The 19,726-nt window shown below is 39.7% G+C and overlaps 1 protein-coding gene across 1 annotated transcript in view; it reads left to right on the forward strand.

Moving 5' to 3' along the window:
* The window catches only part of tbc1d2b (TBC1 domain family, member 2B), an 87,544-nt gene that overhangs the window by 41,052 nt on the left and 26,766 nt on the right, over positions 1–19,726 (forward strand). The window contains exon 5 of the mRNA XM_036968645.1: positions 13,927–14,198. Within this exon, the coding sequence (XP_036824540.1) occupies positions 13,927–14,198 (272 nt within the window). The remainder of the gene's footprint in view (positions 1–13,926; positions 14,199–19,726) is intronic.

The raw sequence follows: 19,726 nt of genomic DNA on the forward strand, positions 1-19,726 counted from the left end.
AGAGATAATACACACAACTCCACCTAACATTATTCAGCTGGTCTATAGAGATAATACACACAACTCTACCTAACATTATTCAGCTGGTCTGTAGAGATAATACACACAACTCTACCTAACATTATTCAGCTGGTCTATAGAGATAATACACACAAGTCTACCTAACATTATTCAGCTGGTCTATAGAGATAATACACACAACTCTACCTAACATTATTCAGCTGGTCTATATAATAATACACACAACTCTACCTAACATTATTCAGCTGGTCTATATAATAATAATACACACAACTCTACCTAACATTATTCAGCTGGTCTATAGAGATAATACACACAACTCTACCTAACATTATTCAGCTGGTCTGTAGAGATAATACACACAACTCTACCTAACATTATTCAGCTGGTCTGTAGAGATAATACACACAACTCTACCTAACATTATTCAGCTGGTCTGTAGAGATAATACACACAACTCTACCTAACATTATTCAGCTGGTCTATAGAGATAATACACACAACTCTACCTAACATTATTCAGCTGGTCTATAGAGATAATACACACAACTCTACCTAACATTATTCAGCTGGTCTGTAGAGATAATACACACAACTCTACCTAACATTATTCAGCTGGTCTATATAATAATACACACAACTCTACCTAACATTATTCAGCTGGTCTGTAGAGATAATACACACAACTCTACCTAACATTATTCAGCTGGTCTATAGAGATAATACACACAACTCTACCTAACATTATTCAGCTGGTCTGTAGAGATAATACACACAACTCTACCTAACATTATTCAGCTGGTCTGTAGAGATAATACACACAACTCCACCTAACATTATTCAGCTGGTCTATATAATAATACACACAACTCTACCTAACATTATTCAGCTGGTCTGTAGAGATAATACACACAACTCTACCTAACATTATTCAGCTGGTCTATAGAGATAATACACACAAGTCTACCTAACATTATTCAGCTGGTCTATAGAGATATTACACACAACTCTACCTAACATTATTCAGCTGGTCTATATAATAATACACACAACTCTACCTAACATTATTCAGCTGGTCTATATAATAATAATACACACAACTCTACCTAACATTATTCAGCTGGTCTATAGAGATAATACACACAACTCTACCTAACATTATTCAGCTGGTCTATAGAGATAATACACACAACTCTACCTAACATTATTCAGCTGGTCAGTAGAGATAATACACACAACTCTACCTAACATTATTCAGCTGGTCTGTAGAGATAATACACACAACTCTATCTAACATTATTCAGCTGGTCTGTAGAGATAATACACACAACTCTATCTAACATTATTCAGCTGGTCTGTAGAGATAATACACACAACTCTACCTAACATTATTCAGCTGGTCTATAGAGATAATACACACAACTCTACCTAACATTATTCAGCTGGTCTATATAATAATACACACAACTCTACCTAACATTATTCAGCTGGTCTGTAGAGATAATACACACAACTCTACCTAACATTATTCAGCTGGTCTATAGAGATAATACACACAACTCCACCTAACATTATTCAGCTGGTCTATAGAGATAATACACACAACTCTACCTAACATTATTCAGCTGGTCTATATAATAATACACACAACTCTACCTAACATTATTCAGCTGGTCTGTAGAGATAATGCACACAACTCTACCTAACATTATTCAGCTGGTCTGTAGAGATAATACACACAACTCTACCTAACATTATTCAGCTGGTCTATAGAGATAATACACACAACTCCACCTAACATTATTCAGCTGGTCTATAGAGATAATACACACAACTCTACCTAACATTATTCAGCTGGTCTGTAGAGATAATACACACAACTCTACCTAACATTATTCAGCTGGTCTATAGAGATAATACACACAAGTCTACCTAACATTATTCAGCTGGTCTATAGAGATAATACACACAACTCTACCTAACATTATTCAGCTGGTCTATATAATAATACACACAACTCTACCTAACATTATTCAGCTGGTCTATATAATAATAATACACACAACTCTACCTAACATTATTCAGCTGGTCTATAGAGATAATACACACAACTCTACCTAACATTATTCAGCTGGTCTATAGAGATAATACACACAACTCTACCTAACATTATTCAGCTGGTCTGTAGAGATAATACACACAACTCTATCTAACATTATTCAGCTGGTCTGTAGAGATAATACACACAACTCTATCTAACATTATTCAGCTGGTCTGTAGAGATAATACACACAACTCTACCTAACATTATTCAGCTGGTCTATAGAGATAATACACACAACTCTACCTAACATTATTCAGCTGGTCTATATAATAATACACACAACTCTACCTAACATTATTCAGCTGGTCTATAGAGATAATACACACAACTCTACCTAACATTATTCAGCTGGTCTATAGAGATAATACACACAACTCCACCTAACATTATTCAGCTGGTCTATAGAGATAATACACACAACTCTACCTAACATTATTCAGCTGGTCTATATAATAATACACACAACTCTACCTAACATTATTCAGCTGGTCTATAGAGATAATACACACAACTCTACCTAACATTATTCAGCTGGTCTGTAGAGATAATGCACACAACTCTACCTAACATTATTCAGCTGGTCTGTAGAGATAATACACACAACTCTACCTAACATTATTCAGCTGGTCTATAGAGATAATACACACAACTCCACCTAACATTATTCAGCTGGTCTATAGAGATAATACACACAACTCTACCTAACATTATTCAGCTGGTCTGTAGAGATAATGCACACAACTCTACCTAACATTATTCAGCTGGTCTGTAGAGATAATACACACAACTCTACCTAACATTATTCAGCTGGTCTATAGAGATAATACACACAACTCCACCTAACATTATTCAGCTGGTCTATAGAGATAATACACACAACTCTACCTAACATTATTCAGCTGGTCTGTAGAGATAATACACACAACTCTACCTAACATTATTAATCTGTTCTATATAATAATAATACACACAACTCTACCTAACATTATTCAGCTGGTCTATATAATAATACACACAACTCTACCTAACATTATTCAGCTGGTCTGTAGAGATAATACACACAACTCCACCTAACATTATTCAGCTGGTCTGTAGAGATAATACACACAACTCTACCTAACATTATTCAGCTGGTCTATAGAGATAATACACACAACTCCACCTAACATTATTCAGCTGGTCTGTAGAGATAATACACACAACTCTACCTAACATTATTCAGCTGGTCTGTAGAGATAATACACACAACTCTACCTAACATTATTCAGCTGGTCTATATAATAATACACACAACTCTACCTAACATTATTCAGCTGGTCTATAGAGATAATACACACAACTCTACCTAACATTATTCAGCTGGTCTGTAGAGATAATGCACACAACTCTACCTAACATTATTCAGCTGGTCTGTAGAGATAATACACACAACTCTACCTAACATTATTAATCTGTTCTATATAATAATAATACACACAACTCTACCTAACATTATTCAGCTGGTCTGTAGAGATAATACACACAACTCTACCTAACATTATTCAGCTGGTCTATAGAATAATACACACAACTCTACCTAACATTATTCAGCTGGTCTATAGAGATAATACACACAACTCTACCTAACATTATTCAGCTGGTCTGTAAAGATAATACACACAACACCACCTAACATTATTCAGCTGGTCTATAGAATAATACACACAACTCTACCTAACATTATTCAGCTGGTCTATAGAGATAATACACACAACTCTACCTAACATTATTCAGCTGGTCTGTAGAGATAATACACACAACTCTACCTAACATTATTCAGCTGGTCTATATAATAATACACACAACTCCACCTAACATTATTCAGCTGGTCTGTAGAGATAATACACACAACTCTACCTAACATTATTCAGCTGGTCTGTAGAGATAATACACACAACTCCACCTAACATTATTCAGCTGGTCTGTAGAGATAATACACACAACTCTACCTAACATTATTCAGCTGGTCTGTAGAGATAATACACACAACTCTACCTAACATTATTCAGCTGGTCTGTAGAGATAATACACACAACTCTACCTAACATTATTCAGCTGGTCTATATAATAATACACACAACTCTACCTAACATTATTCAGCTGGTCTATAGAGATAATACACACAACTCTACCTAACATTATTCAGCTGGTCTGTAGAGATAATGCACACAACTCTACCTAACATTATTCAGCTGGTCTGTAGAGATAATACACACAACTCTACCTAACATTATTAATCTGTTCTATATAATAATAATACACACAACTCTACCTAACATTATTCAGCTGGTCTATATAATAATACACACAACTCTACCTAACATTATTCAGCTGGTCTGTAGAGATAATACACACAACTCCACCTAACATTATTCAGCTGGTCTGTAGAGATAATACACACAACTCTACCTAACATTATTCAGCTGGTCTATAGAGATAATACACACAACTCCACCTAACATTATTCAGCTGGTCTGTAGAGATAATACACACAACTCTACCTAACATTATTCAGCTGGTCTATAGAGATAATACACACAACTCTACCTAACATTATTCAGCTGGTCAATAGAGATAATACACACAACTCTACCTAACATTATTCAGCTGGTCTGTAGAGATAATACACACAACTCCACCTAGCATTATTCAGCTGGTCTGTAGAGATAATACACACAACTCTATCTAACATTATTCAGCTGGTCTGTAGAGATAATACACACAACTCTACCTAACATTATTCAGCTGGTCTATAGAGATAATACACACAACTCTACCTAACATTATTCAGCTGGTCTGTAGAGATAATACACACAACTCCACCTAACATTATTCAGCTGGTCTGTAGAGATAATACACACAACTCTACCTAACATTATTCAGCTGGTCTATAGAGATAATACACACAACTCTACCTAACATTATTCAGCTGGTCTATAGAGATAATACACACAACTCTACCTAACATTATTCAGCTGGTCTGTAGAGATAATACACACAACTCTACCTAACATTATTCAGCTGATCTATAGAATAATACACACAACTCTACCTAACATTATTCAGCTGGTCTATAGAGATAATACACACAACTCTACCTAACATTATTCAGCTGGTCTATAGAGATAATACACACAACTCTACCTAACATTATTCAGCTGGTCTGTAGAGATAATACACACAACTCTACCTAACATTATTCAGCTGGTCTATAGAATAATACACACAACTCTACCTAACATTATTCAGCTGGTCTATAGAGATAATACACACAACTCTACCTAACATTATTCAGCTGGTCTGTAAAGATAATACACACAACACCACCTAACATTATTCAGCTGGTCTATAGAATAATACACACAACTCTACCTAACATTATTCAGCTGGTCTATAGAGATAATACACACAACTCTACCTAACATTATTCAGCTGGTCTGTAGAGATAATACACACAACTCTACCTAACATTATTCAGCTGGTCTATATAATAATACACACAACTCCACCTAACATTATTCAGCTGGTCTGTAGAGATAATACACACAACTCTACCTAACATTATTCAGCTGGTCTGTAGAGATAATACACACAACTCCACCTAACATTATTCAGCTGGTCTGTAGAGATAATACACACAACTCTACCTAACATTATTCAGCTGGTCTGTAGAGATAATACACACAACTCTACCTAACATTATTCAGCTGGTCTGTAGAGATAATACACACAACTCTACCTAACATTATTCAGCTGGTCTATATAATAATACACACAACTCTACCTAACATTATTCAGCTGGTCTATAGAGATAATACACACAACTCTACCTAACATTATTCAGCTGGTCTGTAGAGATAATGCACACAACTCTACCTAACATTATTCAGCTGGTCTGTAGAGATAATACACACAACTCTACCTAACATTATTAATCTGTTCTATATAATAATAATACACACAACTCTACCTAACATTATTCAGCTGGTCTATATAATAATACACACAACTCTACCTAACATTATTCAGCTGGTCTGTAGAGATAATACACACAACTCCACCTAACATTATTCAGCTGGTCTGTAGAGATAATACACACAACTCTACCTAACATTATTCAGCTGGTCTATAGAGATAATACACACAACTCCACCTAACATTATTCAGCTGGTCTGTAGAGATAATACACACAACTCTACCTAACATTATTCAGCTGGTCTATAGAGATAATACACACAACTCTACCTAACATTATTCAGCTGGTCTATAGAGATAATACACACAACTCTACCTAACATTATTCAGCTGGTCTGTAGAGATAATACACACAACTCCACCTAGCATTATTCAGCTGGTCTGTAGAGATAATACACACAACTCTATCTAACATTATTCAGCTGGTCTATAGAATAATACACACAACTCTACCTAACATTATTCAGCTGGTCTATAGAGGTAATACACACAACTCTACCTAACATTATTCAGCTGGTCTGTAGAGATAATACACACAACTCCACCTAACATTATTCAGCTGGTCTATAGAGATAATACACACAACTCTACCTAACATTATTCAGCTGGTCTATATAATAATACACACAACTCTACCTAACATTATTCAGCTGGTCTGTAGAGATAATACACACAACTCTACCTAACATTATTCAGCTGGTCTGTAGAGATAATACACACAACTCTACCTAACATTATTCAGCTGGTCTGTAGAGATAATACACACAACTCTACCTAACATTATTCAGCTGGTCTATAGAGGTAATACACACAACTCTACCTAACATTATTCAGCTGGTCTGTAAAGATAATACACACAACTCTACCTAACATTATTCAGCTGGTCTATAGAGATAATACACACAACTCCACCTAACATTATTCAGCTGGTCTGTAGAGATAATACACACAACTCTACCTAACATTATTCAGCTGGTCTATAGAGATAATACACACAACTCTACCTAACATTATTCAGCTGGTCTGTAGAGATAATACACACAACTCTACCTAACATTATTCAGCTGGTCTATAGAGATAATACACACAACTCTACCTAACATTATTCAGCTGGTCTATAGAGATAATACACACAACTCTACCTAACATTATTCAGCTGGTCTGTAGAGATAATACACACAACTCTACCTAACATTATTCAGCTGGTCTATATAATAATACACACAACTCCACCTAACATTATTCAGCTGGTCTGTAGAGATAATACACACAACTCTACCTAACATTATTCAGCTGGTCTGTAGAGATAATACACACAACTCCACCTAACATTATTCAGCTGGTCTGTAGAGATAATACACACAACTCTACCTAACATTATTCAGCTGGTCTGTAGAGATAATACACACAACTCTACCTAACATTATTCAGCTGGTCTGTAGAGATAATACACACAACTCTACCTAACATTATTCAGCTGGTCTATATAATAATACACACAACTCTACCTAACATTATTCAGCTGGTCTATAGAGATAATACACACAACTCTACCTAACATTATTCAGCTGGTCTGTAGAGATAATGCACACAACTCTACCTAACATTATTCAGCTGGTCTGTAGAGATAATACACACAACTCTACCTAACATTATTAATCTGTTCTATATAATAATAATACACACAACTCTACCTAACATTATTCAGCTGGTCTATATAATAATACACACAACTCTACCTAACATTATTCAGCTGGTCTGTAGAGATAATACACACAACTCCACCTAACATTATTCAGCTGGTCTGTAGAGATAATACACACAACTCTACCTAACATTATTCAGCTGGTCTATAGAGATAATACACACAACTCCACCTAACATTATTCAGCTGGTCTGTAGAGATAATACACACAACTCTACCTAACATTATTCAGCTGGTCTATAGAGATAATACACACAACTCTACCTAACATTATTCAGCTGGTCTATAGAGATAATACACACAACTCTACCTAACATTATTCAGCTGGTCTGTAGAGATAATACACACAACTCCACCTAGCATTATTCAGCTGGTCTGTAGAGATAATACACACAACTCTATCTAACATTATTCAGCTGGTCTATAGAATAATACACACAACTCTACCTAACATTATTCAGCTGGTCTATAGAGGTAATACACACAACTCTACCTAACATTATTCAGCTGGTCTGTAGAGATAATACACACAACTCCACCTAACATTATTCAGCTGGTCTATAGAGATAATACACACAACTCTACCTAACATTATTCAGCTGGTCTATATAATAATACACACAACTCTACCTAACATTATTCAGCTGGTCTGTAGAGATAATACACACAACTCTACCTAACATTATTCAGCTGGTCTGTAGAGATAATACACACAACTCTACCTAACATTATTCAGCTGGTCTGTAGAGATAATACACACAACTCTACCTAACATTATTCAGCTGGTCTATAGAGATAATACACACAACTCTACCTAACATTATTCAGCTGGTCTATAGAATAATACTCACAACTCTACCTAACATTATTCAGCTGGTCTATAGAGATAATACACACAACTCTACCTAACATTATTCAGCTGGTCTGTAAAGATAATACACACAACTCTACCTAACATTATTCAGCTGGTCTATAGAGATAATACACACAACTCCACCTAACATTATTCAGCTGGTCTGTAGAGATAATACACACAACTCTACTTAACATTATTCAGCTGGTCTATAGAGATAATACACACAACTCTACCTAACATTATTCAGCTGGTCTGTAGAGATAATACACACAACTCTACTTAACATTATTCAGCTGGTCTGTAGAGATAATACACACAACTCTACCTAACATTATTCAGCTGGTCTATAGAGATAATACACACAACTCTACCTAACATTATTCAGCTGGTCTGTAGAGATAATACACACAACTCTACCTAACATTATTCAGCTGGTCTATAGAGATAATACACACAACTCTACCTAACATTATTCAGCTGGTCTATAGAATAATACACACAACTTTACTTAACATTATTCAGCTGGTCTATAGAATAATACACACAACTCCACCTAACATTATTCATCTGGTCTGTAAAGATAATGGCCAAGTCAATAAAAATAGCAGCACAACATTGCTTAAAATCAAGGGCAATGGTGACATCATTATGGACCTTTTAAGGTTGCAGTGACACATCCATAACCTGAGCGTAAACCAGATTGCATACCAGAGAGAATACTATAGACATAAAGAAAGCCAGTCAGTTGATTATTCACAAGTTTATCCAACACGTTTGATAAACAAGGCAAAATAGAAATAGGCCTTTAACAGTTAGGATCAGCTTGATCTCCCCCTTTAAATAAAGGACAAACCGTGGCTGCCTTCCAAGCAATGGGAACCTCCTCAGAAAGGAGAGACAGGTTAATGGTGATGATAGGGCAGCAAGTTTCAGGAGCTCCTCTAGCACATCAGACTCAGTGACTGCCTGCAGGGAGAAACTTTGTAGCGGGGCAGGGGAAAAAGAGGGAGAAGCATCGGGGATAGTCACATTACAAGGGGTGGGAGATGAGGAAATGTTGGACAGGCCGTAACGTCCACAGAAACATGTCAAACGCTTTTTAGAATCAATCCTCAGGTTGTTTTTAAAATATATAATCGATAATATATCAACCGCAAATGTCTTTCACAGTAGAAGAGGGAAAACCTATCCAAACTTGCTTGAGCAAAAACTCATGTGACCACTTGACGCGATGTTGTCGTTCTGGCTCATTTTTCAAAATAAAAACCTGAAACTATGTCTGAAGACTGTTGACACCTTGAGGAAGCGATAGGAAAAGGAATCTGGTTCATATCCCTTTAAATGGAGCAATGGGAGGCTATGGAACATGGAGCTTTCAAAATAGAAGCCACTTCCTGGTTTGATTTTTCTCAGGGTTTCGCCTGCAATATCAGTTCTGTTATACTCACAGACAATATTTTGACAGTTTTGGAAACTTTTGTGTTTTCTATCCTAATCTGTCAATTATATGCATATTCTAGCATCTGGTTCTGAGAAATAGGCTGTTTACTTTGGGAACGTTATTTTTCCAAACATAAAAATAGTGCCCCCCATCTTCAAAAGGTTAAACATGTCAACATTCACAAGGCCGCAGGGCATACGGATTATCAAATCAAATGTATTTGTCACATACACATGGTTAGCAGATGTTAATGTGAGTGTAGCGAAATGCTTGTGCTTCTAGTTACGACAATGCAGTAATAACCAAAGAGTAATCTAACCTAACAATTCCAAAACAACTACCTTATACACACAAGTGTAAAGGGATAAAGAATATGTACATAAAGATATATGAATGAGTGATGGTACAGAACGGCATAGGCAAGATGCAGTAGATGGTATCGAGTACAGTATATACATATGAGATGAGTAATGTAGGGTATGTAAACATTATATTAAGTAGCATTGTTTAAAGTGGCTAGTGATATATTTTTACATCAATTTCCATCAATTTCCATTATTAGTGTGTTGGCAGCAGCCACTCAATGTTAGTGGTGGCTGTTTAACAGTCTGATGGCCTTGAGATAGAAGCTGTTTTTCAGTCTCTCGGTCCCTGCCTTGATGTACCTGTACTGACCTCGCCTTCTGGATGATAGCGGGGTGAACAGGCAGTGGCTCGGGTGGTTGTTGTCCTTGATGATCTTTTTGGCCTTCCTGTGACATCGGGTGGTGTAGGTGTCCTGGAGGGCAGGTAGTTTGCTCCCGGTGATGCGTTGTGCAGACCTCACTACCCTCTGGAGAGCTTTACGGTTGTGAGCGGAGCAGTTGCCGTACCAGGCGGTGATACAGCCCGACAGGATGTTCTTGATTGTGCATCTGTAGAAGTTTGTGAGTGCTTTTGGTGACAAGCCAAATTTCTTCAGCCTCCTGAGGTTGAAGAGGCTCTGCTGTGTCTTCTTCACGATACTGTCTGTGTGGGTGGTCCAATTCAGATTGTCTGTGATGTGTACGCCGAGGAACTTAAAACTTACTACCCTCTCCACTACTATCTGGTCAATGTGGATAGGGGGGTGCTCCCTCTGCTGTTTCCTGAAGTCCACAATCATATCCTTTGTTTTGTTGGGAGTACAGGAGAGGGCTCAGATCGCACCCTTGTGGGGCCCCATTGCTGAGGATCAGCGGAGTGGAGATGTTGTTACCTACCCTCACCACCTGGGGGCGGCACGTCAGGAAGTCCAGTACCCAGTTGCACAGGGCGGGGTCGAGACCCCGAGCTTGGAGAGTACTATGGTGTTAATGACCTCAGAGAGTCAGGACACCTGTTTAACGTCCCATCCGAAAGACGGCACCCTACACAAGGCAGTGTCCTGGGGCATTGGGATATTTTTTTTTTAGACCAGAGGAAAGAGTGCCTCCTACTGACCCTCCATCACCACTTCCAGCAGCATCTGCATCTGGCCTCCCATCCAGGAACTGACCAGGACCAACCCTGCTTAGCTTCAGAAGCAAGCCAGCAGTGGTATGCAGGGTGGTATGCTGCTGGCAAAACAGTGATCACTAAGGTCATTACAGGAAACACCACACTGATAACTATCAGGATTATTTGTGAGGATAACATCAAATTAGCCTTTTCTGAGTGTTTGGAGTCATACCTTGTGGGATTGGTAATAATTTGAGAAATATTTAGGGGGTTTAAGCATGTCCCAGTTTAGGTCACCTAGCAGGACATATTCAGACTTGGTGTAAGGGGCCAGGAGAGAGCTTAGGGCAGGTAGGGTACAGGCCGGTTCTGATGGAGGACGATAGCACCCAGCAACAGTCAACAAAGAGCTATTTGAAAGTTGAATGATTAAAACCAGCAAATCAAATTGTTTGGGGACAGACTTGGTGGAGACAACTGAACACTGAAGGTGTTCCTTGGTAAAGATTGCCACTCCACCACCTTTGGAAGATCAGTCTTGCTGGAAAATGTTATAACCAGAAAGGTTAACATCAGTATTCAAAACGCTCTTCCTTAACCACGTCTCAGTAATGACCAACACATCTGGATTGGAACTGTGAACCCACACTATCAATTTATCAATTTGAGGTAATACGGTTCTAGTGTTAACGTGCAGAAAACCCAGGCTTTTATGAGAGCAGAAATCGGTGAAATCAGAGCACCAGTCAGAATTGGGTCTAGCAACAGTAGATGGGCCAGGGTGAACATGCACATTTCCGAATATCATCTGCAGTAATACAATCAGGGCACTGCAGAGGACAGGGAGAATGCTGCAATGTTGATTTTTTTTTAATGACATTTGAATGTACAGTGGGGCAAAAAAGTATTTAGTCAGCCACCAATTGTGCAAGTTCTCCCACTTAAAAAGATGAGAGGCCTGTAATTTTCATCATAGGTACACTTCAACTATGACAGACAAAATGAGGGGAAAAAATCCAGAAAATCACATTGTATAATTTTTTTATGAATTTATTTGCAAATTATGGTGGAAAATAAGTATTTTAAGTGGGAGAACTTGCACAATTGGTGGCTGACTAAGTACTTTTTTGCCCCACTGTACATCAGATGGCAACAAGATCTTATTTTACATCAATTTCATCAGGTAACATGAATACAAAGCCGGCAAGAGGTGGTTAGAACAGGATGGGAGGCCAAGAGTCTGTGTAACCAATAGAGAGCCAGAGTCCCGAGTGTGGGAACAAACATACTGTCCCACGGTTGGGTAAACAAGCAAGTTCATTGTCAACAAAGCACGCCGGAGTTATGAGGCAAATAGCAGAAAGCACAAGAAAAAATGATAACGACTTGGTGCTAGCCATTGTAAGTTCAAAGAGTCACTCACCCCAACAAGATAACTTGAGAGAGTCCAGTTATAAAAGTCTGAGAAAAAATAAATAAATAGTAGGTCTACTAGTTTGAGTAAGCTCACATAATAAGCTTCACAAGTTAATTAGCCTACCTAAAATTCTGATCAGTCCAAAGTCTGCGGTGTGTGTGTCTAAGTGCCTGTGTTCTGGAGGTGAGAGAGAGGGGGGTGTGTGGAGTGGGTACCAGACAGGGGGAGACGGTGAACAGATTTCCAGTTGGAATCCAAGCAGCAGGCAACAGGATTAGGAGTCACACCCGCTTTGGATAATCTTTTTTCAGGAGGCAGATTCCTTGTAGAAAATCCCAGCTAGCAGGCTAACGTTGCAAGTCTGTCCACTGTTTTTTTTTCTTTCCCAGTTGTGGTTAGAAAGGTATATCTCTTCAGTTTTGGTGAATAGTCCTTTGCGATGTCCAAATAAAGTTGTGCTGTGGCTGTTGTATTTTGGAAATTGTGATGAGGATATCTTTTGATGTAATCAAAGCAACAATATTGTTTCTTATTGAGGTCATTTAATTTGAGGTAAAGTGTCCTGGCTGCACATCAGTTCAAAGTAGAGATTAACCCAGGGGTTGTATTGTAATGACCTCTGGATATGTGGAGGGGGTTTCAAAGGCCTTGGGAACAACAATCTTTGGTAGTCGGAATCCTTCCAGGTTATTTTTATCCAAAATCAGGTTGTAGGTTTGGAATTTTGATTTGTAGTGAAGGTTATGTTGTGGAGGGTAGTATCCTGTATGTCCTTGTGGAAAAATCCAAGTTTAACTAACAAAATCTATATTTTTGTAAAAACATGCTGAAAAATGCAGGAAGACTGCAGTCACTGTATCTGAAGGCACTGTATCTATAGTAATCCCTCCCTCTGACCTCTCACCCCCAGACTCCATTGGTTCTCCGTTCACATTTGACTTCGGGCGGAGCAGCAGTTCCTCGTTGCGGCCCAAGCGGCCCACTCTGCGGGACATAATGGGTTCAGGGAGGTTAGGACGCAGCATAGAGAGCTCTTCCCCCTCCCCTCAGACCACGCCCCCAGTGGAGTGTAACGGCAGCAGGACCAATGAGCTGCAGCTCCGCCTCCAGAGCCAGGAACAGGAACTGACACGCCTCCACGAGGAGAACAACAAGCTGACTGAGGAGTTAACCTCCCAGAAGGTAAGGTCATAGAGAAACACGCACACAGACGCGTGCACATTTTTTTGTAAAAATCTGATTCTACTGCTTGTGTCAGTTACTTGATGTGAAATAGAGTTCCATGTAGTCATGGCTCTATGTAGTACCGTGTGCCTCCCATAGTCTGTTCTGGACTTTGAAGAGACCTCTTGTGGCATGTCAGGTGGGGTATGCGTGGGTTTCCGAGCTGTGTGCCAGTAGTTTAGACAGACAGCTCGGTGCATTCAACATGTCAATACCTCTCATAAATAAAATAACTGATAAGTCAATCTCTCCTCCACTTTCAGCCAGCAGAGATTGACATGCATATTATTAATGCATATTGCTACGCCCCAAGATGGCATAGCAGTCGGATTGCCTTGTCCTGTCCCGTGTAAATATCGTTTTTCCTCTTTTTTGTTGTTGTATATATTTCAGATATATTTTAATCTCACGTTCCATCTATGGACTGAATATACTCTCCTGCAACCCGCCTCACCCAATGTGATACGGATCTGCTATAATTATACTTTAGATCCAGAACCCCCATCAGAAGCTAGCCAGCTAACTAGCTAGTAGTCAGTTAGCCCCTGCTAGCGGTCTTCACCGATAACTCGTACACCAGCCAGCCTCAGCTCGGTCAATACCTGCCAGTCTGCACAGCGCGATATCAACCCACAGCATATCGGACTGCTTTTTCTCTACCACATCTCCGGATTCCTACCGCAAGCTCTGAACCTTTACACCGGATCATCACATTTAGCTAGCTGCAATCCGAGTGGCTACTCCTGGCTAACGTCTCTGTCCCGAAGCAAGCACCAGTTAGCCTTGAGCTAGGCCCATCTCAACGGCTAGCCAGCCAATTTTTGGGCAACAATACCTCTTTTGCCAATTGTCCTGGACTGCCAACACGGAGCCCCGCCGATCCGTCACGACTGGTCTGCTGACGTAATCATCCGAGGTGGTTTCAACATGCTCTTCCGTTGCGACATCGCCGAAGGCCCATCTGCTAGCCCCGGCCCGCTAACTGTCTGAATCGCCATGTCTCCAGCCCTGCTCTGCCCAATATGCCTTAGATAGCCCTTTTGTCCCACCCCCCACACATGCGGGGACCTCACCTGGCTTAACTGGTGCCTCTATAGACAAAACCTCTCTCATCGTCACTCAATGCCTAGGTTTACCTCCACTGTATTCACATCCTACCATACCCTTGTCTCTACATTATGCCTTGAATCTATTATTCCGCGCCCAGAAATCTGCTCCTTTCACTCTGTTTCGAACACACTAGACGACCATAGCCTTTAGCCGTACCCTTATCCTACTTCTCCTCTTTTCCCCTGGTGATGTAGAGGTTAAGCCAGGCCCTGCAGCCCCCAGCTTCACCCCCAATCCCCAGGCGTTCTCATTTGTTGACTTCTGTAACTGTAAAAGCCTTGGTTTCATGCATGGTAATATTATTTGCCTCCTAAGTTTGTTTTACTCACTGCTTTAGCACACTCCGCCAACCCGGATGTCCTAGCTGTGTCAGAATCCTGGCTTAGGAAAGCCACCAAAAATCCTGAAATTTCCATCCCCAACTACAACATTTTACGACAAGATAGAACTGCCAAAGGGGGCGGAGTTGCAATCTACTGCAGAGACAGCCTGCAGATTTCTGTCATACTATCCAGGTCTGTGCCCAAAATATTTGAGCTTTTAAAAATACACCTTTCCAGAAACAAGTCTCCAAACGAGCTTCAATGCCATACAACTCTCCTTCCGTGGCCTCCAACTGCTTTTAAATGCATGCTCTTCAACCGATTGCTGCCCGCACCCGCCCGCCCCCTAGCATCACTACTCTGGATGGTTCTGACTTAGAATATGTGGACAACTACAAATACCTAGGTGTATGGTTAGACTGTAAACTCTCCTTCCAGACTCACATTAAGCATCTCCAATCCAATATTAATCTAGAATCGGCTTCCTATTTCGCAACAAAGCATCCTTCACTCATGCTGCTGTTGTGTCTTTACTATCATTAACTGAAGACTGATTGTTTTTCTCAAAGATTCTCTGTAATTAGTTATTACGCGATTAGATTGATTAATCATGTAGCCGTAATTACTAGGAAGTCGGCACCAAGGAAAAATATTCAGATTACAAAGTTAAAATATCTGAAAAGTGATCAGTTAGTCTTCGAATTAATGAATTATTTTCTTTACCTCACGTTAGTCTCATTCCAAACATTAGTCTCATTGGTTATCTGCACAAACCCAGTCTTCACTATGAGTCATCCCATACATCTATTGTCTTAAATCATTTATTTATTACTAACTAAGTAATTCACAGAAATGCATAAACAAACAAACAAGGTAAATGTGGTTACATGAAATGATAGGAGAATGTGCCCTAGTGGGCTAAACCGGCATGGCGGCTTGTTAGATAAAAGGGGAAGTGGGGGTCGACTAAGAAGGAACTACAAAGTTAATAATTATAACAATTGAAATGCTAATCCTTTACACATGAACGCTCACTCATTCGGGAACAATTGCAATCAATATATATATTTACGCTCAGTGTGTCGTATTGATCTCTGGTGAAAAGTTTGTTTATTTTGTAGAATTCTCCGTCTCTCTCCCCCTCTCTCTCTCTCAGGTGTGGTTAGAGGGGATTGTTCAGAGTGACATTCGTTATAGAATGATTGTTTCGGCGGTTGTCGTTCTTCGTGTTCAATGATACCGAATTCCTAGCTGCAGACTAGTAATTAATATCAAAGACTTGTTCTTATTCTGTCGGTATCGATAGTCTAAGAGTTTAACCACGTATGGTTAAAAGAGTCAGCAATGGTCTACAACCTTTGTCCTCCTAATGGAGAAAAACATGGTCTGCAACCTTTAGCCATCTCGTAATTGAGGTAAGCTCGGTCTGCTGATCGAAAACCCGAGTGGGGGTTTTATTCGGAAGGGCCGAAGAGAGCTGTCCCAGGAGGCCTGACCCTAACTGGGCTCAGGGGCGGTCCTCTGATTTAGTTCAAATCCAATTCCCTTCTTGCGTTTTCCTTCATTAAACAGTCCAAAATCACATTGTAACATTGTGTAAACAGTATCATACTCACTCATTCATCTTATACAACAATTAGATGTAAACCTTATATCTGGGACTATTATATAAACAGCGTTATGGTAATGTGGCCACACCGTCTCCCATGAGCTTTCCCAAGTTTTGAAAAACAGACCAGTTCGTAGCTGGATTCTTCACGGATCTTTTATACTTTCTCCGGAACATGAAATTTGTTGGTACCTCAAGTTCTGTGAGGTGGAAGGAATTCCTTTGTTCTCCATGAAAACCTACTCTCTCTATACTGTGTGTCTATGAGGAGATCCTCAGGAATTTACGACGTCTCTCTGACCACAGCAACCTAGTTGAAGGAGGAAAGGGGGAGGCAGGGAGAGGGGGATGGGCTTGCTATACCCAAAGAGGCCAACGTCATGACACTGCCAAACGTACCCTCGTAAAACTGACTATCCTACCGATCCTTGACTTTGGCGATGTCATCTACAAAATAGCCTCCAACACTCTTCTCGACAACTGGATATAATCCGAGAGCCATCCGTTTTATCACCAATGCCCCATATACTATCCACCATTGCGACCTGTATGCCTTCGTTGGCTGGCCCTCGCTACATATTCGTCGCCAAACCCACTGGCTCCAGGTCATCTATAAGTCTTTGCTAGGTTAAGCCCCGCCTTATTTCAGCTCACTGGTCACCATAGCAACACCCAATAATAGTACGCGCTCCAGCAGGTATATTTCACTGGTCATCCCCAAAACCAACACTTGTGCTACCAATGACTGGAACGAATTGCAAAAATTGCTGAAGTTGGAAACTTATTTCTCCCTCTAACAGTTTACTGATCACTGCACCTGTACACAGCCAATCTGTAAATAGCCCACCCAACTACCTCATCCCCATATTGTTATTGATCTTCTTGCTCCTTTGCACCCCAGAATCTCTACTTGCACATCATCATCTGCAGATCTATCACTCCAGTGTTCATGCTAAATTGTAGTTATTTTGCCTCTGTGTCCTATTTATTGCCTTAACTCCCTCATCTTCTACATTTGCACACACTGTACATTGATGTTTTTATTATGTTATTGACTGTACGTTTTTTTGTTTAACTTTGTGTTGTTTTTGTTGCACTACTTTGCTTTATCTTGGCCAGGTCGAAGTTGTAAATGAAAACTTGTTCTCAACTGGCCTACCTGGTTAAATAAAGGTGAAATTAAAAAATATATATATATTAGCTCTCTGTGTAGCAGCATGCCCAGTAGTAAATAACTCATTAGGGTAGCAGGTAGCAGCATGCCCAGTAGTAAATAACTCATTAGGGTAGCAGCATGCCCAGTAGTAACTAACTCATTAGGGTAGCAGTTTGTCCAGTAGTAAATAACTAATTAGGGTAGCAGGTAGCAGCGTGCCCAGTAGTAACTAACTCATTAGGGTAGCAGGTAGTAGAATACCCAGTAGTAACTAACTCACTAGGGTAGTAGCATGCCCAGTAGTAACTAACTCATTAGGGTAGCATGTAGCAGTGTGCCCAGTAGTAACTAACTCATTAGGGTAGCATGTAGCAGTGTGCCCAGTAGTAACAAACTCATTAGAGTAGCAGGTAGCAGCATGCCCAGTAGTAACTAACTCATTAGGGTAGCAGCATATCTAGTAGTAACTAACTCATTAGGGTAGCAGCATGCCTAGTAGTAACTAACTCATTAGGGTAGCTGCGTGCTTATGAGTAACTAACTCATTAGAGTAGCAGGTAGCAGCATGCCCAGTAGTAACTAACTCATTAGGGTAGCAGCATATCTAGTAGTAACTAACTCATTGGGGTAGCAGCATGCCCAGTAGTAACTAACTCATTAGGGTAGCAGCATGCCCAGTAGTAACTAACTCATTAGGGTAGCAGCATGCCCAGTAGTAACTAACTCATTAGGGTAGCAGAATACCCAGTAGTAACTAACTCATTAGGGTAGCAGCATGCCCAGTAGTAACTAACTCATTAGGGTAGCAGCATATCTAGTAGTAACTAACTCATTAGGGTAGCAGTTTGCCCAGTAGTAACTAACTCATTAGGGTAGCAGATAGCAGCGTGTCCAGTAGTAACTAACTCATTAGGGTAGCAGGTAGCAGCATGCCCAGTAGTAACTAACTCATTAAGGTAGCAGGTAGCAGTGTGCCCAGTAGTAACTAACTCGTTAAGGTAGCATGTAGCAGTGTGCCCAGTAGTAACTAACTCATTAGGGTAGCATGTAGCAGCGTGCCCAGTAGTAATTAACTCATTAAGTTAGCAGCATGACCAGTAGTACCTGCTACCATTCAAACGTTACTAATAATATTTTCCAAGCAAGTCAAACATCGTTTATAATCAAACCTTAGGTACCCTAATACGTAAATAAACGATCAAATTTAAGACGGAGAGTCGTTATGATCTTTACCGGAGACAAATGCCAAAGAATGTGCTTTCACGCTTGGAAACACTACAGCCAACAT

Source organism: Oncorhynchus mykiss, chromosome 30 (assembly GCF_013265735.2).
Source record: "Oncorhynchus mykiss isolate Arlee chromosome 30, USDA_OmykA_1.1, whole genome shotgun sequence".
In the NCBI taxonomy this organism is placed as follows: domain Eukaryota; kingdom Metazoa; phylum Chordata; class Actinopteri; order Salmoniformes; family Salmonidae; genus Oncorhynchus; species Oncorhynchus mykiss.